We start from the raw sequence: 26,137 nt of genomic DNA on the forward strand, positions 1-26,137 counted from the left end.
TTCATAAATGTAATTTTATTAGCATTTAAGCAAGCATGTATGAAAAGTATCATGAGAAAATATAGTTTAAGCAAGAAAATATAAGTTTAGCATTTCTAAAATCTAAGTCCCTAACTAAGCTAAAATAAATGGAAATAAAGTACAGTTCTTTGAGGATTCTTACGTGCTCCACGCAATGTCCATCAGCACGACACCCTCATCAGAAAGTCAGAAAGCAGCAGCCAGCCCATCCCTAGGGGCATGGACTTTTATACCTTTCTATGCTAGCTAATCTAAGTAAAGGAACATTTTCTGCAAACAACGATGTCTCATTGGTCCGAGAGTGACAAGTGACATGTCACCCACATTTCAAAACTTCCATTAGGTCATATTCTTTAGGACCATTGTCTTTCTTGTACGTGTTCCAAAACTTCCTTAGTTTGCAACAATTTAAGACCACTGTTCTCACTGACTCCATTCCACTTCCGCGGATTGCCAAAATGATCAAAATTGTTCTTTTCTACCGGTTTCTGACCTTGGCCACGTCCGACAGAATGATGACAACACATCAGCTTTTGTTCAGTGAATGCGACTTTGACGAACACTTTTTTTCAAAATGGACATCTCGTGATCCTTGCAGAAGTAAAATTCATCTTTTAGCAAACTCGAGCAAACTAGGCCCAAAAGCAGGCAACTTATTTTTCTAGTATAAAACAAACACAAGAAAAGTATTAATGTAAGAATTGTCATTTATTCTGTATCCACCCTTCATTTACTAATTGATTAACCCACCCAATTAGTCTAATGTTACCTAGCACCAAGCAACATATAAGCAGCATTTTATATCTACCAGTCTTCATGAATCCATGAAACCTTATGTGCACCTAGAATAGTAGAAATGACATCACATAGACAAGGAAAGCAAAATAAGCACATGCAACTTTTATATTTGCTGCAGTTAGTAATGACAAAACGAACGACAAATTAATTTATTATTTTGCACGAACAAAAGATGCAACGTTTATGCACGTTTATGAGCACACATGTTACCATCCCCATGTAATGAGTTTAATCTAGGTTGTGTTAGCAAAACATATCACAAATCATTAATATTATTATTTATGTTATGGAAATGTGACTTCACGAGATCAAACAGATTTCTGTTTTCTATCTCGCTCCATCAATGGCTCCTGTGCCCCCTCTGCTCAGTTTTAAGGAGCTACTTTTTTTTTTGTTTAAGCACTACATTAGAGTGCATGTGATTTCCAAAGATCTCCCTCGCGCGCTTTTATCCCCACCACTGAGTCCACTTGCTTCTCTCGTACCACCCACACTTGTGTTGCTCTTTTGCCCTTGTGCTTCTTCACCCCCACTCCACGTTACTTTCTTTTGCCCATTTTATCTCCCACTTGTTGCTTTTTTTAAAAAGCTCTTTGAGCTCCATTTTAAAACCACCCGTTTGCGCTACCTTTTTATTTTTTATAACCAACTTATCCATCTCAACTTGGTAAATAAAAGGAAAACGGTGCCTTTTTGTAAGTGGGTGCATTTGTGTTGAATACATGTGTATGCCTACAAAATGATGCAACAGTCATGTTTTCTTTTTTTTAATTTGGGATTTTTTTTCTTCTTGTGCGAGGCATCCATGACGCTCTTCAACATGGCTAAAAACTTTATCAAAGCTAATGGGCCATAGACCATCTGGATGTAACAATATGGGGTATAGGAATTGTGTAAAGCTGCGGAATGCAGTGTGGTGAGGGAAGCCGCCATGCAACGCCTAAGGAAGATTGAACGGGTTTCTCCCCATGTTTTCGAAGCTTCTTCCCTCAGCCTAATTCAGCTCTTATCATTGAACTTGTGTGCGTTTTTTGTGTCCATGTTGTGTGTCTACCCATTTGTTTTGAAAGTTTTGATCAGGGGGGAGAAAACGAGTCCGATTACCTCAGACAAAAAAAATCCTCATTCTGTCCATCACTTGGAGCCTTGTTTCGATGGCGATCAGACAAGTGCACGACAGCCATCTCAGCTGGATGGATACCGGCCGACAAGTCGTCAGCAGTTCCACCCTCCATATTCAGATGAGACTCCAGTGTAGGCAGTCAGAACCATGCCTTTTACTACTGCGGCTTGTGCACAAGCCGCAGTAGTAAAAGGCATGTTTTTAAACATCCACGCACCATGTGGTGATTTGTATATGGTGCGTGGATGGTTTTTTTTGGGGTGGGGGATGGTGCACACCACATGTATACCACCCACCCCCCGGCCACATAGCAGAGGCCCACGGTGGGATGGGGCCCTGCTAGTGGCCCCCCCCCAAGCTCATTTTGTGGGAAATGGACATCGTAATACCTACGGCGCAATCTGCGCAGGCACTGCCTTCATTGTAGGGATTACTGTCCGACTGCCTCCCCGACAGGCTCCTTGAGCATGTCGGAGGCGGCGGTCTTTTGGCCCTGCCCGCTGCACTCTGACCACTTGTATCTTAATTAAGCGGCCGGCTGTTGCCCTTGATATCAGGAAGACCGTTGCCACGGATGTTCTGTTGGTGGCGCTCCGCCCGACGACCAATGAGGTCCTTGGTGTCAGTTAATGAACTTAACTCTTTTTGATCAGTCTTTTTAATTTTGTGTGAGGAAGTGATTCTTCATGATGAACTATTAGGTTGATGAAAACAAATAAACCGTAAAGAGTATGTACAATATTTTGATTCCTAAGCTAGATGCAAGTTGATTTGCATGCAACTGAGAGCTTTTTTAGGCAATGTTGTAAAGAAGTGTCAAATTACCTGGAATTCTACATCAATCTGATAAGCTGGACTTCTTCCTTGTGTATATAGTATTTCTATAGCGCAAACCTAGCCAAAAGGCAGGCGAGCAATTTACATGGTCAAAAACTAGAATAAAGTTGACGAGTAATATGAGGGATCTGGACATTTAATGCATTGTGATGTACTTCAGAGGCAAGGCTTCAACTCTTTCCTGAATTGGAGCAGTGTTTGGGTCCTGATGGATACAGGGATGTTGTTCCAGATTTTGTGTGTCGCAGGCGGTGTCTTGACTTTGTGTGTTGAACCACCAGAGATGGTGAGTTTGTCTGATGGCTTTGTAAACGATGCATCTGGTTTTGCGGATGGTGCGGGACAGAAAGGAGAACCAATGGAGTTCCATCAGGAAGGATAACAAAAGCTGTTGGGCGGGACTTGAGTTCAAAGTTGGAAGGACTCTTTGACAATGAGGGGGCTGAATTTTACATGTCCACCATTTATGAGAGCAGGAGTGCAGCCAGAGAGGATATCGTTTTCTTACGTCTGTGTGTGAAGATCTGTGTGCTTGGGGGCAATGCAGTGAAGTGTTTTTATTTGGTTGGCTAAGAAAAAGCACAAAGCCTGGTGCACAGCACAGTGAGATAGCTGTCTTTTGAGATGACTGCAGGATTACTACATGCTGTTTGTGTTGACTAGGCAGATGAATATCTCTGACAACCTTTTATCAATAATTTATGCTTTCGGTAATTAAATTTGGTTTTACCTTCACTTGGTGAAATGCATAGAATATTATTAATTGGTAACTGGTTTCAGATAAATTGGTCTGATTTAAAGTGAAACAAAACGCACATTGGCCTGCAAACTATTTAGATTAGGTATAGCAGGTTTGTTTAGTATTGGATTGTATTTCAGCATGTTCGAGGCATATGAGCTGCAGATCGTACACTTTTGCAATAGATCACCACCTGGTGTTGGACTCTGATGCTTGCAGGTTGTTGTCTTCTTGGAAGAAGTCTTTGTAGTCACGAGATAGGGGACTCCTCCCTTGGACAATACTGCGCATGGTCATCGACTCCATCCTCAGATTGGTTTTTTCCGCCACTGGGTTCGGATGAAAGTTTTCCGCTCCAGCTAGAAAAGACTTTTCAGCAACTTCGAAGCGTAAAAACTTTATAAAAACATTATAGACATCGAATAGACTACTTTCGACATCAGCTACATTCCGGTGCGTCGACGCGGGCCGTTGGGCCTATCTGCGCCGTACGGCCTACGCCTCATGGACAGAACTCCATTCAAGAGATGCCCGGTATGTCGAGCAAAATTCCCTCATAGCGACCATCACAAGGTCTGCAAACTCTGTCTATCGCCGGAACACGACAAGTCGACCTGCACAGCTTGTGCATCCTTCCGATCGAAGAAGACCATCCGGGATCGGAGGGCACGTCGACACGAGATGAGATCAGCACCAGCACCGGAGGCCATCTTCGAAGAGGAGATCGTCGAAGAAGATGTCTCCAAGGACGAAGATCCACTTGGAAGACATCTCCGAGGACGAGGCTCCAATCGTCGCCGAGGAAGACTCGCCTGATCTCCAGATCATATCGGGGGCAGAGGACTCAGACGACTCGATTCCATCTGCAACCCGTGAGTACTCTTGCCCCTGCACAACAGACACTACCAAAGGCAACGGTCAGCACTCCGCCCATGGGGCCCAGTCGAGACCGAAATATCCCCTCAAACGCCCCGCCTTCGGGCTCGGCTCCGAGGAAAACAACTACGCCTTCCGGTGCCTCGGCACCGACCAAAACCACATGTGCCAATTACACCTCCTCCATTCCTTCCGGTTCCAAAAATAAAGATGGAAAGCCAGAGTCCGGCGTCGCAAGGCCAACGAGACCTGTCTCCACTCCAAAATCTCCAACCTCTGTACCAAAGACTCCAAGGCCTGATACAGAGACACCTAAACCCTCTAACAAGCCTACCAAGCCTACACCACCTTCGGCACCGAAAAATTTGCCACGGGACTCAATAACGCCTCCTACAGCAAAAAACACAATACAACCCCTGTCGGCACCGAAAAAATAGACGCCGAAGAAGGTTGTAGAGGAGGAAGAACTGTTTAGACCAGATCCTAAACAAAGAACAGTCCATATCAATCCAAAAACTGGACATGTGGAAGCTATTCCTTACAAGAAGAGACCAGCAGACGCCACTTCTACCTGTGGTTCCTGCTAAAAAGGATTGTGCAACTTCTCCAATGCACCCTTCCTCTCCTTCACCTTCTTCCTCTCCTATCCCTCCTTACATCAAACCTACAGTTTCTCCTGTTCAATCTCTTGCATCATCACACCACACTGACGAAGAGTATGATCTAGGTGGGGGAAATGACATACCAGAGCCACATGCATACCCTTTAGATGAAGATGTCAATCTAGAATATCCTAAAGATGACGATATATATATGGCTTCCCACCACACAATGTGCCCGACATTCCTGATCCTCAGTCCTACCCAACAAAACCTTCCCCTTCAGAAGATAGTATTGGGTTTAATCATTTCTTAAATAGAGCTGCCCTTTACCACAGGGTTTCAATGCACTCTGATGCCATTGATGAGGATTTTTTACTTGATACATTTGAGCAGTCACAAAGGTCTACGCAAATACTACCTATGATCAAAGGAGTCATTAAACATGCTCCAGAAACATTTAAAGACCCGGTACGATGTTAAATCCAAGAATAGAAAAGAAATAAAGACCAGCACCATCTGATCCAGTCTATAGTAAGGGACATCTGCCACTAGACTCTTTAGTAGTGTCTAATGCACGGAAAAGAGCCAATTCCCCAACTTCCGGTGACACGCCCCCGCCTGTCAAAGAATCTAAAGTTATTGATGCGTCAGGGAAACTGATTGCTGCGCAGGCTACAAATATATGGCTCATAGCAAATACACAAGGCCTGCTCACGCTATGACAGGGCTCACTACGACCAATTAGAAAAACTGATGGAGCACCTCCCAGATCAATACAAAGATCAGGCAACAAAGCTCATACAAGAAGGCAAATTAATATCCAATGCCTCAATTAAATGTGCACTAGATGTAGCTGACACAGTATCCAGAGCAGTCAATACTAGTGTTATACTCAGACGACATGCGTGGTTTCGCATTTCAGGGTTTAAAACAGAGGTACAGACTACCATCTTGAACCAGCCCTTCAATCAAAACCAATTGTTCGGGCCGGAAGTAGACCACACACTAGAAAAGATGAAAAAAGACACAGCTAAGTCTATGGGTGCATTACAATCCACACAGACTAGAAGTTCTTTTCGCCGCTCCTTTTATAGAGGAGGCTCTAAGCAAACCGGCGCAGATACATCTTTTAAAACGCACACACAGACCTCCTCTAACAAAGGCTACTTTAGAGGAGGATACAGAGGCAATAATAACAAGGGAAGAGGTAGAGGTAATAACAACAACCGCACCTCTTCCACTCCCAAACAGTGACTTCCCTCTGCTTCCCCTACAGCATTCCACTCCTGTGGGGGGCAGATTATCACAATTCCTACCTGTCTGGAATTCCATCACAACAGACGGGTGGGTGAGACAGATTATCCAACATGGCTACTGCCTAGAACTCACAGCAACCCCTCCAAACATACCTCCCAGGCAGCGTCCAATGTCCACAGACCACATGACTGCTTCAACAGGACGTTCTAGCACTTCTACAAAAGCATGCTATTCAAGTAGTTCCTTTTAGAGGAACAGGGAACAGGAATTTACTCTCTGTACTTCCTAATTCCCAAGAAGGACGGGACATTACGACCAATTCTCGACCTCAGGCCTCTAAACCATTACATACAATCAGATCATTTTCACATGATCACTCTGCAACAAGTACTCCCACTTCTACAACAAGGCGATTTTCTTTCAACACTAGACCTAAAGGACGCCTACTTTCACATTCCTATACATCCTACTCGCAGGAAGTATCTAAGGTTTGTCATACAAGGACAGCACTATCAATTCAAAGTCCTTCCATTCGGGTCACAACAGCACCACGAGTGTTCACAAAGTGCTTAGCAATAGTAGCGGCACATCTCAGAAGACAACAGATACATGTTTTCCCTTACCTCGACGATTGGCTCATAAAAGCAAAATCGTTCAGCCAATGTGTACAACACACAAAGCAAACAATTCAGACATTGCACAACTTGTAGTTTACCATAAACTACACCAAGTCGCACCTAGAGCCTTCGCACGTTCATCAGTATCTAGGAGCTACCATAGACACATCTACAGCTCTAGCATATCACAGTCCAGCCAGGATACAGCGCATTCGGACCTTCGTCTCCATTTTTCAAAACCAGCAGTCTCTCCAAGCCAGTGTTCATGAGACTAATAGGCATGATGGCGTCTTGCATCTTCATAGTTCCACATGCAAGACTGCAAATGCCCCCATTACTAGAATGTCTAGCACAACAGTGGAATCGGGCTCAAGGTCAGCTCACAGACCTGGTGTTGGTAGACAGCCTTACATATCGCTCTCTGCAATGGTGGAACACCAAAAACTTGACAAAGGGACGGCAGTTCCTAGAACCTGTTCCACAGATAGTGCTCACGACAGACACATCCCTCACAGAATGGGGAGCCCATCTCTTACACTATACCACACAAGGCCAATGGAACAACAAACAAAAACTGTTCCATATCAACCATCTAGAGCTGCTAGCAATTTTCCTAGCACTCAAAACGTTTCAAGTGCAAATACAAAACAAAGCAGTCTTAATCCAGACGGACAATATGACAGCCATGTATTATATACAAAAACAGGGGGGGGGGGGGGGAACACACTCTCTCTGCAACTGTCCCAGCTCGCACAGAACATTTGGAGATGGGCCATTCCGCAAAACATACAGCTGACAGTAGAACACCTTCCAGGAATTCACAATCAGATAGCAGATCTGTTGAGTCGACCGTCAAAACAGATTCACGAATGGGAGATACATCCACAAGTTCTTCAGCCATTCTTCCAAATGTGGGGGCATCCACAGATAGATCTGTTTGCCACCCATGAAAATGCAAAATGCCCAACCTTCGCGGCCAGGTTTCCACACCCACGGTCGGAAGGGAATGCAATATGGATGAACTGGTCAGGCAGATTTGCGTACGCTTTTCCGCCTCTCCCACTCATTCCACTAGTAGTGTGCAAACTCAGACAACAGTCTCTCAAACTAATACTAGTAGCTCCCACATGGGCATGTCAGCCGTGGTTCACCTCACTGGTTCCACATCAAAAATTACGGCTCACACCCTCCCTGTTAACACAGAACCATGGAGAAATGAGACACGCAGAACCAAGCCAACTGAATTTGGCGATCTGGCTCCTGAATTCTTAGAGTTTGGTTACTTAAACCTACCACCAGACTGTATGAACATAATTAAAGAAGCTAGAAAACCCACTACCAGAGCCTGTTATGCCGCTAAGTGGAAAAGATTTGCAATATATTGTAACAATAATCACATTGATCCACTGGATGTTTCCATCCAAAATATCATTTGCTACCTTCTACACCTACAAAGGTCCAATTTAGTTTATTCTTCCCTACGCCTGCATCTAGCAGCAATTGCAGCCTATTTACAGAATAGACAACCTCGATCTCTCTTCAGGGTCCCTGCAATCAAAGCATTTATGGAAGGATTAAAACAAATAATCCCACCTAGGTTGCAACCTGCTCCGGTATGGAATCTAAACGTTGTCCTTACAAGACTTATGGGACCCCCTTTCGAGCCTTTACACAAGTGTGAATTACAATTCTTAACATGGAAAACTGCTTTCCTTGTTGCCATCACTTCTCCCAGAAGAGTTGGTGAAATACAAGCATTCACAATACAAGAACCATTTTTTCAAATACATCCTAACAAAGTGGTTCTTAGGCCTAATCCAAAATTCCTGCCAAAACTTATCACTCCTTTTCACCTTAACCAATCAGTGGAGCTACCTGTGTTTTTCCAAAACCCGGACTCTGTTGCAGAAAGGGCTTTACACACCTTAGATGTTAGAAGAGCCCTGTTATACTACACAGACAGGACTAACCTCCAGATTCATCATTGTCCTCTTTTGCGAGTCCTTAATAGCGATTATTAAGGAATCTCTATTAAAGACTCGCAAAACGGGATGCATGTAGAAATCACAATTAATTTTGCGATTTCTACTGCTTCCTTATTTGCGATTCGCTAATTGCTAATCGCAAATAAGGAATGGCTTTCCCATTCATTCCTATGGGCCTCAAGGCCCATAGGAATGAATGGGGAGTCATTCCTTATTTGCGATTAGCAATTAGCGAATCGCAAATAAGGAAGCGATTTCAAGGGTGCCAGGGTGTCCAAAGGACACCCTGTAGCACCCCTGAAATGCAAATGTACACTGGTGTTGCGCACACACATGTCCAAAGGACATGTGTTTGTGTAACATACAACTTACAAAAATACACTAAAGTGCATTTTTCTAAGTTTTCGCTATTTACCACGAAGTTACACTTCGCGGTAAATAGCGGCCCCATATTGCGAATTCGCAATTTTAAAAAGGTTCATGAATAGCATTTAAGGAATCTCTAATTGAGATTCCTTAAATGAGATTCTTCGCAATATAGCGATTCCTAGTGTAGCGATTTTTTGCATTTGGGATGATGAATCCCAAATGCAAAAATAGCGCTCGCAAAGGGCCAGATTCTCAGAATCTGGCCCTTTGCGAGCCGTTTTCAGCTTGATGAATCTGGCTGTAAATCCTTCAGAAAGACAAACCAATTATTTGTATCTTTCTCTCCCCCACACAAAGGCAACCCCATCTCTAAGGGGGGAATTGCCAGGTGGATTGTAAAGTGTATACAAATATGCTATCAAAAAGCTAAACGTACACTGACAGTTCCTCCTAGAGCGCACTCCACTCGCAAACTAGGAGCCTCTATGGCTTTCTTAGGAAATATACCACTAGAGGACCTATGCAAGGCAGCAACATGGTCTACAATACACACCTTCACTAAACACTATTGTGTTGATGTGCAAGCCAAGCAGCAAGCTGCAGTAGGCCAAGCTGTCCTTAGAGCACTGTTTCAGAATACTGCAACGGATACAAGCGACCACCGCTAGGGGAGACACTGCTGCACAATCGATGCAAAAGTGTACGATCTGCAGCTCATATGGCTCGAACGGAAAATGCTACTTACCAGTATGCATCTGTTCTTGGCATGTAGAGCTGCAGATTCGTACACGCCTTCCCACCTCCCCGGGACTTGTATCCGTTCCAGTTCTCATCTTACTTAGATGCACACGCATGGACATCCTTTTCTCTTTACTTCTACTAACTCCATCATTTCCCATCATGGCGAAAAGCAAATCTGAGGATGAAGTCGATGACCATGCGCAGTATTGTCCAAGGGAGGAGTTACCTATCTCGTGACTACAAAGACTTCTTCCAAGAAGACGACAACCTGCAATCATCCGAGCCCAACACCAGGTGGCGATCTATTGCAAAAGTGTACGAATCTGCAGCTCTACATGCCAAGAACAGATGCATACTGGTAAGTAGCATTTTCCTTTTATAGCGCTTACTAGCCCTCAGTGGTCATTGAAGCGCTTACCTACATGTGAAGTAGCAAGCCGTGCCATATCGGTTGAGTTTCTGAAAGGGTTTTTGCTTTGTTTTGTTATCCTACATAGGCAGTGCTTCTCTGTCGTGATTGAGGACCCTGAGGTGTGGTTATCTTGTTATGGGACTCAGTTCATAGCAGTGTGGTGTACATGGTTAGATTGGGATCAAAAATAGGTTCGGGCTCGCAAAAAAAAAGTGGCCCCTATTTGCATATTGCTTTCCCCAAAACACTGATTCAGCAAAGTTTTATGAAAAGGGGGAAGGCCTCTGGCAGAGGCAGGTTTTCTTAACTACATTTATATAAATAAATAATGCACGGATTTTTTCACACTGGTGAAACACACCTGAATGCAAGTAAGGCCACTTCTGCTCAGGCCCCCTTGTCCCCGCTCAATCTGCATTAATTGGCCGGGCCAGCAAGAGAAAGGGAGTGACACCTCTGCCCTGTTGGTAAAACCGAGGTAACCGAGGCCCATCTGTCTCCAGAAATGCCACTCTGGCTCCCACTAGGCCGCTGGTGGCATATGAACATGACAGACCCAGCCCAATTCCCCCCCCCCCCCGCCGCAAAAAGCAGCACACAGCTGGAATTCGTAAAAAAAACAAATGTAAATCCGTATTTATTAATCGCGAACTACTCACCCTTCCGGCGCTGGGGGCTGTCGTGGAAATTAAGTGAGCTATTGCCCAGAGTCACATGGTGCTCAGCTGCCACCGGAGCCGGGGATCGAACCTTGAACATTGTGCTCCGAAGGCAGCTGCCCTGGCCGCTGCACCACACCACACACATCTCCACGGTATATACCGGCCCCTCGGATATTGCCTGAGTGCCCGCCTTACCAATCTGACCCCGAGTGGTGGGAGACAGACGCACAGTTTTATGGTTTTTCAGTGTGCTGGCAGCTTTGAAAAGCTCTGAAGGTCCCGTTGTGGTAATTATAAAGTCTGTTGAACTGGTTACAGCACTGGGCTGTCCAATCTGAATTATTGGAGTTCTGTGATGGTAAATTAGAGTTTAAAACCTGATGGTGTGGGGTTTTTGTTTGTATGACTACACATATTTAGAAAATTAAAACTGCCCTGGGTTGCAGGCCATTTTGGATGTAAAATTGTCCGTAGTCCAGAACAACTAGACTTTCGTTGTCCACATAGTTTGTGCTCGTTCAGAAACAATTCATAACCAGAGTTAAGTTTCAGACTGGAGTTAGAATATTCCCACAATGTAGTTCAAGAGGAGCTTTCCATGACATTTATTTGAAATTTGCCTTTCTTGCTGGCAGTGTACTATACTATGATGGTGCTTAAAAGTGTGTGTGTGTCTCTCTCCCTTTCAGGGTATGCTACTCCACTCCCACACCCGCCATATCCAAGTACATATACGATCATTCAGCAGCCGACTACTACCACCTCCGTTGTTGTGGTTGGCGGATGCCCTGCATGCAGGTACACCAAACCTTTTTTTTCTGTTACTTTAAAATAAAATACTTTTTAGTATATTATGGTTGACATTCAATTTTTAAATGTATGGATGGTTACATCGTCTTCTTTTTTTTTTTTTTTTTTTTTTTTTTTTTCATGGCAATTTTTTTTCAGCTTGGTTTTGTCAGAGGATCGATTTGAATGCACAGTTCCTGATTAGTTGCAATTAACAATTTTTTTTGGTTGAATGTAGAGCTCTACATCAATAGGCCAGGAGTATATCGGGGACATTTTAATCCTTTAGCCATTGCTGTACTTATATGGCTGCTAATGCAAAATGAAATTGGAAACTGCATTTTGAAATGTTGAATCTATTTTAGATAATTCTCCTATTTAGTAGTTGTGAATGGAAGTATTGTTAGAAACAATGTTTTATTTTGGTTGTCACAATGGGGCAGAGTCGGTATAACTCCGCAAGAAGAATCCCACAGCTCAGGAATATGTATTGGCATTTCCATTCCTTTTTGTACTGGTGAGTTCAGATGTGAGACCGGGCACTTTGGATTAATAGCCTGCCTCTGTGCTTTCCAAATTTTTTAGAACCACAACCCAATTTTTTGAAAAGAAAAACATTTGTATCCCATTTGGCTTTAAAGGACATAAGACATGTTTTTTTTAATATAACTAAAGCATAGTGTGATAGCTCAGTGTTATTTACAAAGAGCATGTTTTATTTTGAAATAGCTACTAAATGTGTACAGACATGTAGTTTCACTGATAAAACTACGTTGCACACATTGTGTGTGAACATTGGGTTTCAATGAATATTTATCATGTGTGCTTCACCAAGTAAAGTGTCTTGATTTGCTTTGCTCCTATTAAATTCTTTGTTTCCATCACACTTAAGAATTACAAATGTATTTTACTTAATTTGTGCTTTCCTTACTGCTGATTGTTTCCAGTTCATTTACAGGTATATACATTATGTTGTGTGTTACAAACAAATGCCATCCTAGGGCCTTTCCTATCAAACTCCTTGTACCCCAGCAAGATTGCCTTATATGTCACTTTACTTTTCTTTCTCTGACTGCAAAGGGAGAGCAGTTTGTCAACACCAATTACCATGTTTAAAAAAACGTAAGCAGCAATTTGTCAGAAGACCTATGCTGACATTTGACTACTGTTCTTTGAAGCACAGCAAATGTGACAAGGTAAAGATAGAATTCAAAGACTTCTTTATTTATTGTTTGAACTTTTGCGACCCACCAAAAATCGTATCACGACTCACCAGTGGATCGAGACCCACAGTTTGGGAAACACTGATCTAAATCAAACTCCAGACAGAAGTCTTCAACCATAGGAGATTTTGGTTTGGTAATCCAAGTTTTGGGCTAATAGTTTTCTCAGAGGCCCTTCGCCAAAATCTGAGGGTTATAGTTTATGGAGAACACTCCTTTACATTTTGTCCTAGTTGTCCCCAAAGTATGCAGCTCCTAACGAGCACTGGGGCTTGCATCTTAAGCCGACCCTATGACCATAAGTTTGAGGGTTGTGCAACATGCTCTTTTCCTTCCCTCCCTTTGAAGACGATGATTCAGGTGGCATTAAAGGGTCCAAAGCGATAAAGGGGGAACTACTTCATGAATCCGATGTTAGGTTTACCACATCAGACAATTTCGAATTCCCCAAACCTGTGAAAAAAAGGAATTTGGTAGACTTTGAAATTGGCCACAGCATGCAGAGCCTCTGAACAAAAAAGAAATGGTGCTTTATCATTAATTTTCAATAATCAAGAAATGTACTGAAAAGACAGTTCCCTCGGAGTCAAAACAAGTACACCAACATGGTTTAATGAAAAATACCTGTTGTACTTTGAATGGTTGAGTTAAAAAAAAAAAACTAAGTTGCACCTCCGTCTTGCACATAAAGATGCCAACATCTTCGAAGTTTGAAAAGGCTTTGAAATTGTTATTTTGTCTCCAATATGGGAGTTTTGCTAAAAAGGAGTTTGATTACGCATAAAGTGTAGTCAAGATAACTACTCAAATGGAAAACATAGGGAAGAACCAAACAGGGTAGGGCTGAAAATACAGGTAAATAATCTCACCTCCATGTGCATTACATTGAGTGCATAATGAAGATGAAGCCAAAGGGGGGGAGATGGTACAGCCCAACTCGGCAATGTGAAACTTACCCGGTGGGCAAGAGGAGATCCACATATGGCAAAATATTGGAACTGCTCCTCCACATTAGGAGATGGGACAATATCCATTCAGACCTTTGGCACAAGATGATCTGGCAGTTTTATTGTGTTGTATTTTTGAGAGCAGCTGAAAGAGTAACAAGGCGGAATCATTTACTACCGAGCAGTCTCTCTACATTACCTTCTGTGCTAAACCTGAAAACTGCAGCTACTTCCAAAGCCCTGGGAGTGTTAAAACACCAAAAAATAAAAAAAGCCTTCAGCACAAGATCCCTTACATAGTAGAAATTGTTCAAAGGCGGGCTACATCACTGAAGAGACCAAACGGCAGCATCTGGGCCTCCTAGTTATAAGTAAAAGATTGGAGTGAAAGTTGCAAGAGCAGCAGCCATCCTTTTAATTCTGAGCAAAAACAGTAAGCCAGATCGCAATAGCTAGTACGCAATCTAAAAATAACTGATTGCGTTAGTCTGTTCCTAGTGGCTTAACATCAAAAGGGTGGGCACACTGAAGAATTACGTGAAGAAATGGCATACATTCACCTCCAACAAGTGAATATTAAGTATTATTAGATTTAGCTACACCATAGAGTTGGTGAAGAAACCACCTACAGTAAAATTAAGACATTAAACAGAACAGATCACATTCCTCTCCTACAGTAAGATACAAAAACTACTGGTCATAGGAGGCATAGAAAAAGTATAACACAAGGAAAGAAACACCAGGTTGTATACTTAATACCAAAGCATGACCACCATTTCTAGATTTGCACTTTTGATCAACTTAGTGAAGACAGTCTTTAAATGACAAGACCGTCTTCAGATGACAACTGTGCAACATGCTATCCACTCTCTCCCTCCCTCTCAGCATTCATAGTTGTCAAAGATGTCTACATACGGATACCGATGGATAGAGAACACCGAACACATTGCAGGTTAATGATGAGGGTTCAGGATAAGATCTCATCGTGTTGTGTTTTGGGATAAAATCAGAAGAAGTGTTTACAAATCACTTGGCACCGGTGACTGCACATCTAAGGTGAGAGACCATACACTTGTGTGTATCGACACGTGTCCATATCTGAACAACTGGTTGGAGAAGGGAATCTTGTTCCTGCAATGTCAGAACAGCATCAGTCGGGTGATAAATCTCCTGCACCAAGCCAAGTTTAGAGGAAACATGAAACATTTGTCACCCAATCCATTAAGACGTTCCTACTTGCATAGATGAATATGGCACAGCAGTGGTTCTACCAGCAAGCAGGAGGTTGGCTAGATTTCAGTAACAGCTTTACCATTGCTGGACACCTCCACCTTAGACATAGAGATCTGTGATGAAGTTTGGAATGATATCAAGATTGCAAATGCAACCTAAAAAAGAAAGGTTGACAAACCAGTGGTCAGACATTGGTGGGCTGGGAGGATCTAGAGGTTGTCACCAGCAAGGTTCTGCAAAAACTGAAATGGCAAAAGGAAGAAAGTTTAAATAAGTAGTGCCCGAATTTAAAATGCCAAATGTTTCACACATGGTGTGGATGTGTGCAGCTCAAAAGCCTACAACTCGGGAGTCGGATTAACCAGACAACATGATCAAACATATAACTGTTCTAGAACGTGAAATTGTATTATTGCATCTAAAAACGGTCTGATGTCCAATTCATAGCAAACTAGTCCAACATGCATACATACAACACCATAGCAATGCTTTACATAATCAAGAAATGAGAACTAAAATCCTGCACACGTGCAAGATTGACACAGGACATTTAACACCAGATTTAATTTGTGCCAATAACTGCCAGACAAACCAAGAGTAACGGCAGGTATACGGATAGGCACTTCCCATGAATGACAACGCTATTAAAAAATTGAACGCCACATCTTCTCAATAGGTGTAAACACTCTCTCCCCCCCCCCCCCCCCCCTTTACACTTTGCATTACCACAAAGGTGCGACTGTCGTAGGGAAGCTGCAAGCTGCGCAGCCGTGTTGTGTGCCAAAATGAATGTTCTTTATAAGGTGGGGATAGGAACAGTGACTTTCAAACTTCGATAGGATGAGTTAACATTAGTTACTTTGTATACTTAATAAATGCCTAAACGTATTTTGTTTCACGTATTGGAACACATACCTGCGATTGCATAATACACAAAGGGTGTCTCAGAGAGCGACTGATTGGAAGGCCAGTTATTCCGAGATTTCTTGAAAGGAGCAAATGAAGTGTCCCTCTTCCCTTATAGTTTCTACTCCAACTTGAACTTAAATTATTATTATTATTGGGATACAAAGTATTGCAATCTTGAGACCTTGAACATGTCCTTTTGAATCCATGTATAAAGCAAGTCTAAAAAATAACTTTAAAGACTGAATTTCTAATTGCTATCACATGATTAGAGAGGTTGGTGAAATTCATACTCCGCACAAGAACCTTAAATTCTCAAGTTCAAGGTGGGTACAGGACAATGTGAAATACATTTCTATGGTTGTATCTAATTTTTATATGAATCCAACAATTCATTTACCTTCATTTTTCCAGCTTCCAAGTACACTAGATGAAAATGTAGTACATAATATTAGTGTCACCAAGGCTGTCATCTGTTGCATGCAGAAAATGAGAAAAATTAAGTGTTTGTGTGTCTGCCTCTGGTAAGATAAAACATGTTAGATGGATTGTACAAACCATATAGTTAAGCTACTCTCTAATTGGTCAGGCTGTAGAAATTAAGCGAAAGCCACACAACGCGCAAGAAGGGGGAATCATTGGCCTATATTGGCAACTTCTCCATTAATGGCATTTCTTTAGCAGCAGCACGGGCCTCTATAAGCCGGTTCACAAAGCACTGCTGTGCTAACAATCTCAAAGCGGGGGCTCTGCAAAGTATTTCAGGTGGTTTTAAAATATTTTTTGGGTACTGATCACACTTCACTCCCTTAACCATGGATAAAATGCAGTGCTATTGTCTTTGCATAGCAATTAAATCTAGACACGGTTTGCTGCAAAAGAAACCAGCTAATTATCACCACCAGTAGTTTCGCAACTTGAAACTGCTAGATTCACGTGATCATCTTGGTGAAAGAAGTAGTCAGTGGACAAAAATGGAAACCAGATTTAAAATAAACAGTGCAGAATCGGGACATACATTCATCAACAAAAAAGAGAGAGAAGTCAGATGCCCTCTGGATCACAGTGGGCCTCTGGTCAAGATCATAGCAGGTCATGCTGACTCTGCCTATAGTCGACACCCAAAAATAAAACTTCGTTTCTTTCAATTAATATTTCTGAACCATGCTGTGGCAGCATAAAGCACAGCATGTGACTCTAGAAACACTTTCTAAAAAAAAACATTGTCATCAAGAGGGTGAGATGAACAAGTAGAAAGACCAGGCGAAAACTTGGGTATATGATCATGTTAGAATTTCAAGCATTGGCTACCTTAAATTGATCTAAAGACTTAAGAAGGTTAAAACATGGGATGGTTCGACAAATACCTCTACTTTGTAGCGAATTGGAATCCGTAAAACTACATGCAACAAGTGATTGAAACTAAATTGCCATCCAGGTGAATAGTGCAGTAAATATTGTGGTAAAACTGATTGTGGCAAGAGCTAAAAACACTAACTTTGTATCTGAAGAAGTACTGTCATCATAGGTAGACCAGGAGCCAGAGATGTAGTCAAGTAGATTTAATAGTGATGTAAGATGGTACAGGGTGCACCACCGGGAGCAGCATCCTGCTGCTCAGTCTAACTGACCATTCCTTCAAAGCATGCACACACAGCCAACATTCTATGACCTCACACTCATGCAGGCGGAGCAGCCAGGACTAGGAAGCATAGGATATAACACTATGATCATTTTTAGGGTTTTCTAAGTCTTAGAATGTGCTAAGACTTTCTGGCATTCTCTGTCAATATTTACATAAGGGAATATAGTCCGTTTATGTGAGCAAAATCTGTCTTTTTATTTTTTAATTATTTAGGAGATACATGTCTGATTCAACATTGATGCGTTCTGGGTCATGTGGGTGGGATACTGTCACAGAGAGAGAGTAAATGTAGTCGAACAAGAAATCTACTTCCCAGCTGGATTCTATGCTCAAGTCTTCAATTCGAATTATCCTTGAAACAGACTGTGCCAATCTGGCCATCTCATTGCTCATAGGAAGAACAACCAATTTACAGCTAAAAGTCTGCCACTGCCATCCAGGTAGCCAGATCCATTAACTCCAATCTGCACGTCTTCTGCAAAGTAACACTCCCCCGAATTTACTCGGTCCGTGCAGCAACCAATGCATAGCAAATGTGATTCTACTCCAAGTTTTCCAAGGGTTTTGATCCATCTGCCCACTTACTGATCACTTTGAGGTCATTTACATTTTCCCGCGGGCGGAGCAATAAATGAAGGAGGCACACCCAATGCTATGAGCTGGTATGGGGTGGGTTGGTGGTGGGGTGGGCGTTATTCCTCCCCCGCCCCTCAAATCTCCCATGTGTACACAAAGCGTGTGGCCCTTAAGCAGAAGTTTAAGATGTATCCGATCTGTGTTTTTAAGCACTAGACACCCGCAACTCCTCGACAAATGGAGCGCAGGACTGCCTAACGCCCTAATGTGCTACCAATCACCATAGCTGGTTTGCCTGTAGCGGCAAACAAGTGGCAGTCTTACTCGGTCTGTACTGCAGGGTCCCAAAACGTGGCAGACATCAGCATCACCCAAGTTATTTTGTACTGTTCGGTTTGAGCAAGAGCTTCGTCCAAATTACCACCGTTTATTGAGCGCGCAGAGCAGTGTGGCTTCCCACACACACTCAATCCATTTCCCAAGCAAATATGTGTCTAGTTTCCTCCGTAACGTTAAATGTGACTGGATTGTCCGTTTTTAATTTTTTTTTTTTTTTAATACATTTGATTCTGAAGGTTGAGCAATTGGCGTCTGTTAATTTACAGTGAGGTAAAAAGGGAACATCTATGCTGTCAAAGGATGGCAAAGGAGATGTGGCTACTTCTCTACACAAGTCACACAAGGCCCTGCAATGTTTAACCATTGTCATTGTGGGCTTTCCCCTAGGGGCGTGAAATAAAAGCGAAAAGATGATAGCTGCTTTATTACTATGAAACGCAGAATTTTCCATACCCATTATTTAGTTGTTACTACTCTAGGCCACTTCCATATTCTCTGGACCACGACTGGCTTAATAAAAAAAATATAAAAAATCTGCTAATTTTATTGATACAGGTTTGGAGAAACTATTTTTATGAACACCTTACATCAGTTTTACATTGATTTTCTGTTAGAGGATCTACATTGAATGAGGGTAGGTAGCTTGTGTTTTTAGTTTTTTATTGTTCCGTTCATATTTCCTTTTATGGTAAAACAAATGAGACCAACTTAAAAGAACAATCGGTCATTACAAATATGAAACTACTGTAAAGTAGTTTTTTAAAAAGTAAAATGACTATTACATTAAAACCTCAACGAAATTTAAATCAAAATTGCACGAAAAACTGCAAAATAAATCACACCATAAAAATGTTCAACCATAAAATTGAGGCAAGCCTAGGGGTCATTAAAATGTACATAATCTGAAAGAGACACGTTAGTATTAGATTCCTTACCTTAGAATATCCCCAGGCGTCAGACTGGATCCGGAAACTTTTGCGTAGCAGTACCCTTGCGTGTCGTCTGCGGCTCCGCGTCCGTCGTCGTGGACGCCGTGATGACGTCGTCTGAGTACTTAGACGCCGCCTCCGCGTGCTGACGTCAGTTCTTCTTTTTTCCGCGCCAGCAAGCGCAGATCTGGAAAAAGCAGTAACCCGTAGTCAATTTTTGACTAACTTTTTGGATCTTTTTGATCATTTTTTGAAGTCTTCACGACTCCGATCGTGCCGTAGGGATGCCTGGCTTTAAACACTGCGAGGATTGCGACCGCACGATGTCGGTCACGGACCCTCACCACCTGTGTCTAACTTGTCTAGGCGTCTCAGACACCAAAGTGAACTTCTAATCTTTTTGTAGCTTTTGTTATGTTAGAGATCGGATCCTTTTCCTTCAAACTGCAGAATAGGCATGAGAGGGTGCAATTAAGGGCAGACTCTTATGCTGTAAAGTTGTGGTTGCACTTCTTCGTTGTTGAGGTAATCGCTTCAGGTTTAACTGCGCCCGGGTAGCCGCCATCATAGTGTCGGGCAACCTGAGTTTTCTACTAATCTGGGAGGTGGCGGTCTGCAGGGTGGGGTGCCCCCCCCTCATCACTTGTTTGCCCCAGGGAGGGGACAGTTTCAGGGACGCAGGGTGCCGCATGGGTACTCCCCGCATATTTTTTAAAACCTGTCCCTGGGATTTGGCCCACACGGGGCATATTATAAAAGACGTGCTGGAGCCCACGAGTCTTTTTAAAATTATTTTGCAGCGAATATGCGTAGTTTTTAAAAAAAAAAAAAAAAAAGAAAAAAAAAATGTTATTGCTTCAAAACGCCGGCAACGGTATCCGAGAAACTCTTCCCGACCCCATATCTTTGGTGGGGGGGGTGTCTGGGTATTCCTACCTTTTCTTACATCTGTACTTTGTGGTACTCTGCTTCAAGCAGAATCCCAAGATGGCTGCCAACACTTCCTACTGGAAGTGTGGGCAGTCAATCAAATTTCAGTAGGATTTGGGCTCCCAGATATCATCTATATATTTTTTTTCCACTTAAATCGCTCTGAAACTACTGAACCGATTTACACCAAATCACAAAAAAGCACGCTTTCTGGACCAACATCTAGCATTCTGCCAAATTTGGTGTAATTCCGGTCAGCTGTAGTCTTGTTTAAAAATCAATATGAAAAATCCCCATAGACATAACATGGGGAAAACTCCTTTTCGGATCCCTCTTTTTTCTAAGCCCCGGCTTAACAGATCACCCCAAAACTTTCAAAATAGCAGCTGAACTAAAAAAGGGAAGTTTTTTTAAAATTTCATCAAGCGGCGCCAAAAGTGTAGGCAAAACCAAAAACGCTTTTCCTATGGAAACTTTGGTCCCAACTATAACTACCTGATGTCAATGGCCAGTAGGATATATATTTCATTTAGCAGTCAGTTGACTTCCAGCTGCTGGCTGCTCATGTGTGAGACACGTATGTTCTTTATCTTAATAAGCATTTTATCATTTTTTTTTGAGAGTTTTTTTATATAGCGCGAACTGGAACTGAACCGAATCAGTTATCAGAGCGCTTTACATAGCACCAGTTACGTAACATGATGACACACTTTCATTTATTTTTTTTAATTATTTTTTTTTAGGCACGGGGAGATTAAGTGGTTTGCCCAGAATCACAGGGGGTTTTTGGCGTCGTTACCGAGACTCGAACCAAGTTCCCCAGGTCCGAGGTCGAGCGCCTTAGCCATCAGGCCAACCCCTCTCCTCTAAAGGAAACTGCTTTTATTTATAAGGGACATGGACAATGTCTATTTCCATTTTTTTTTTATGTAACAAAATTTAGCAAAATTGTTTTTTAGGAAAATGACAGTGTGAATAGAACCTAAAGTGGTTTATCGCCGATATTTCGAACTAAAGTACCCAATCGGTATAAATTATTTTGTGAGGCAATCTGTGTGTTCTTTTTAGCCCTTTTAACCCATTTTTTTCAATCTCTGCATAAGTTCATGATTTACTTTTTTATGTTAATTATAGCCTTGAGAAAGGTCTTTCTCAAAAGACATCTACTGTAGGAGCAGAGATACTGCATTTCAGAAATGTTAGGTTTGGTTTCTAAGAGTTTTCAATAAAGAAAAATATGAAAATAAATAGGATTAACACAGATTTATGGACTATGGATTGATGTGCACTAATTGCTTCATAAATTGTGATATGGATAAAAATAGTTGTATGAACCTCGAGTTACTGTACATGATTGAAAGAACGAATTCTTTCAGGTATATGTTGACTAGAAGTGTTGTGAAAGTGAATCCTTGTGGAATACTCATGACAGAAGTGAACTGAGAGAACGCAATTTGAGGGAGGGTAATTATCCGACACTTTCTGTCAGGCAAGAGTTTAGATCCTCTGTAAAGCAGTACACAGTATTCAAAGATTACTCAATCTCTGTAATAAATTCAGTAAGTGAGCAGTATTAAAGGCAGAGAAGAGGTCCTGTAGTAAAAGGGCAGTGGCTTAGTTCAGGTCAGTGGTGGGCTTGAGTGATGGCTAATGAGAATTCCATGTCCTGGCCAGTACAAAATCCAGTTTGGTGGTCTGAGAGTAGGTTTTCTTCGACGGAGATAGAGAGCAGAATGGAAGCTAACAAGTAGCGGTCTGCTGGAGATCAGCCTGAAGTCAGCCGAGTCAATCCAGCCTTGCTTCTTGAGGAGGGGTTTGATACCTTGATTTGACATGGAAAGGTGTCACGCATAAGGGGACGTTTGGGCTATCGATATTGAGAGAAAGATTTCCTCAAAGATGTTTGAAGAAAAGGGGTCTACCATAGAACCGGCTGTGCTCTTTGCGTTCTGCTTTTAGCGGTTGTTCATAGTGAGCAAGTCAAAGGAGAGGAATTTGGGTGCTGCACCAATTTGGGTGTTGGATGTAGTGTGTGTTTTTCAAGGTATGTGTTCTGGTGTTAACAGTCCACGGCTTTGGGTGATGAGGTAGGCTGTCAGAGAATTGCAGGATGGTTTGTGACTAGATCTTACTTGGCTAGTGCATTCTATATTCAGGAAGGCTATGTTTTTATGGATTTTGTGTCTGGACCGGTTATGTTGGCGAGTTGTTATATACAGAAACGTCCTTGATTTTTGTGAAGGAGACCATATAATGGCTGCTGTGCTGTTGGAGGCCCAGCGTGTCATTCCTTTTGTTGGTCTTCTTCCTGGTTCTTTCTAGGGCTCTATTTTCAGTTTTAGCTGCCTTTTTGTCCCCAGAGAAGATGTTGCGCTGGTGTCTGTTTCACATTCTGTTGATCTGTTGAAAGTGTCAGCCTGGTGCTATACTGTTGTGTAAACTGGTGTTAGAAATTGGGTTATTAGTTCAGGGGGGTGTTAATCCTTGTCAAGCAATAACCACAATCCTAGTTGGGAAGAACCACAAAAGTCTCTAAAAACAGTCTGTGATTAACCCTCTGGTAGCTTGGCACAAAAGCAGTCAGGCTTAACTGAAAGGCATTATGTTAAGTATTTAGCAGCACACAAACAATCAAGTGAAAGCACAACACAGTAAAAATCCCACACCGATTCTAAAATTTAATAAATGTGAGACCAAAAAGACAAAAGTCCAGTCAGTAGAACCAAAGATATGACTTTTTAAAGCTTAAAGTGAATAATGGCACCCAAAAAATCCAAAGCTGGCCACGTGAGACCAGGGCTAAGTTGAGGCTGACTGTGATGGAGCACAGTTTGACCACATGGAGTGTAGTGGGCCTGGTCTCTGCTTAATATCAGACTTAGACTTTTTTCTTCAAACTTTCTTCTGATAAGGTAAAGTCCAAGACTCAAGGCAGCTTTCGGGAGGAGGCATCAGGAAAACCGCTGCATTAAGTCACAGTGAAGATTTCTACATTTAGACTTTGTCAATTCTCTGGGGTGTTATGAGTCTCCAGGGGAACACAGCTGCAGATTGTAGCAAAATAGGGCTCTCAAGTCCGGATACTGTTCCAGAGAGGCGCTGTTGAACAGGAGTTGCTGGTGAGGAGGAAAACGTATCTGAAGCTACCGCAAATTCAGGGTCACCGGTGATGCACCTCAGGAGGATCTGGGAGCAGGTAGGTACCAGCCTTCTGTCAGTTCTCAGGCTGCTTTTTAGTAGAAAAGTCCCATGTTCTGGTATTTGGCTGTTTGGGCACCTGCTGCACCACTTCCAAGGGTCCAGGACTGGATGATCACCACTTGGAAGGCATGACTCACTTCAGGCGAGGTTCAGGGTTCAAGTGATTAGAGCTTTTTATGTCTCCGAACAGAAGGCCAGCCAACAATCCCTTGGAGTCCCTCTGATAGTCCTAGGTTCAAGCAGCAGGACAGTCATCTGAGGGTACAAGGCAGGCTTCAAAGGACTACCCTGCTGCTGCCAGAGGACTGTCCTGCTTGAAGTATAAAGCATAGCTCAAGCAGGTCCGCCCTCTGAAATACAAGCCAGTGCTTAGGAGAGTCCTCTGTAGTTCCAGGAGTGATATGAGGAGGTGGTCTGAGGCACCATTATTTATACCTGGTGCCAGCCTCTGAAGTGGGAGAAACTACTAGACCCTACTACTGTCTGGTTCTGGGAATTTCCCCACATTTTGTAGGCCTCATTGACCAGGAAGGCCACTGCGGCTTGGAACACACTGCCCCTTGTCCTACGCAATATTCAGGACCCGGCGGTATTCAAGACAAATTGGAAAACCTATCTCTTCGCTTAAACAGACACTTCTCCCTTTGTTGGTTTCACGCCGGGACACTCTTGAGTATCCGTGCACATAATAAATCAAAATAACATAACATAACTTCCCCTGTCCGGGATCCAAGAGGTCTAGAGTGAGAAACTACTGGTGTCATGTACTTTGTAAGTGTGCTGGAGGCTGCTCCTTTGAAGTGTAAGTGGCGCAGAGAGCAACTGCACCCCTTTAATCTTGCCGAAACCTTGTCCCCTCTTTTGCTTCACTGTCTGGGAGGAATACACCAAGGCCAGCTAACCACTACACCTAGTCATGAGACCCAGGACACAGCCAGCAGGCACCAAATGGTCAGGGCAAGAAAATAACTTTCTGAAAGGGCTTTTGCAGAATTGTGACTTTAAATCAGACATTAAAAAGGATTTTATGTCACATTTCATTACAGACCAAATTTGTCCTATCTTTTCCAGATAAATTTGCACTAATACAGTAACCCAATGTCATTGTATGGGAGAGATGGGTCTTGCAGTAGCGAAAAACTAATGTGAGTTTTTCACTACCAGGCCATGTAAAACCTAAAGTACATGTCCAATTTCTTAAATACAGGGCACACTGCCCTATGGGTTGTTTAGGCCCTACCTTTGGTGTGACTTTTAGTTGTACTAAAAAGGAAGGTCTAGGCTTTGCATCAGTTATTTTGACAAATTGAAGTAGCCGTTAAAACTGCTCACCTTCTACAACGGCAGGCCTGAGATGTGTTTTGAGGAGCTACCAAAGTGGGTAGCAAAAGTGCTGCATTCTCACAAGGAGATGATGGATGGACTTTTAAGACATTCGTGAGAAAAGGAATCCCTTGGGGACAAATACTTACGACACACAATGGTATTTAATTATCAGTTAAGCCCATATATTAGAAATAGCTGTCCACAAACCAATCAATAAATTGTATAGTTATTCTTTTTTTTTTTTTGTTAAAAAACGTATTTAAATTTTACCACAAGATTAAAAACAGTACATTGCAAATGCATTCAGAAACATATACAAAAACATTACAGTACATTTTTTTTTTAACTAAAAAGGACAATCCTTTGTTGGAGGAATTTGCCAGTACATAAAAATAAGCAATACAAAATCATAAACAGAGGTAAGGAGAGAAAGCAGCAGACAATCCTATTTGTCATATGAATACATATCAGGGAACCTTAATGTAAAACACTACTCCAGAACACACTCTGATTTTGGTGTCTATGGGGTAAGCTCTGTCCCTTGATTATGTGAACCAGGCGTCGACGCGTTTCGATGGTTTAAAAACAATCGACCATCTTTTTCAAGACCAAATAGATATGTCTCTCCTGTATCAGGCACTGGATGGTTGCCAATTTTGAGGAAATCCTTATATCCTATTCATTTTATATTCCATTTATTCTGGGTTGCATTTTTAGTTCTTGTGATCCTTATTCTTAGTTTTTCCGGTCATTCACATTGGGTCTTCTATTTTAAATTTTCCAACTTTTTCTGAATGTTTCCTCTTCACTCAAAGATTCTGGTCGATCACAAGAACTAAAAATGCAACCCAGAATAAATGGAATATAAAATGATTAAGATATAAGGATTTCCTCAAAATTCGCAACCATCCAGTGCCTGATACAGGAGAGACATATCTATTTGGTCTTGAAAAAGATGGTCGATTGTTTTTAAACCATCAAATCGCGTCGACGCCTGGTTCACATAATCAAGGGACAGAGCTTACCCCATAGACACCAAAATCAGAGTGTGTCC

General features: G+C 42.3%; 1 protein-coding gene across 1 annotated transcript in view; it reads left to right on the plus strand.

Moving 5' to 3' along the window:
- BRI3 (brain protein I3) overlaps positions 1-26,137 on the plus strand; it is a 103,816-nt gene that overhangs the window by 47,104 nt on the left and 30,575 nt on the right. The window contains exon 3 of the mRNA XM_078665167.1: positions 11,729-11,837. Within this exon, the coding sequence (XP_078521293.1) occupies positions 11,729-11,837 (109 nt within the window). The remainder of the gene's footprint in view (positions 1-11,728; positions 11,838-26,137) is intronic.

The sequence above is a fragment of the Lissotriton helveticus genome, chromosome 10 (assembly GCF_964261635.1).
Source record: "Lissotriton helveticus chromosome 10, aLisHel1.1, whole genome shotgun sequence".
Classification (NCBI taxonomy): Eukaryota; Metazoa; Chordata; class Amphibia; order Caudata; family Salamandridae; genus Lissotriton; species Lissotriton helveticus.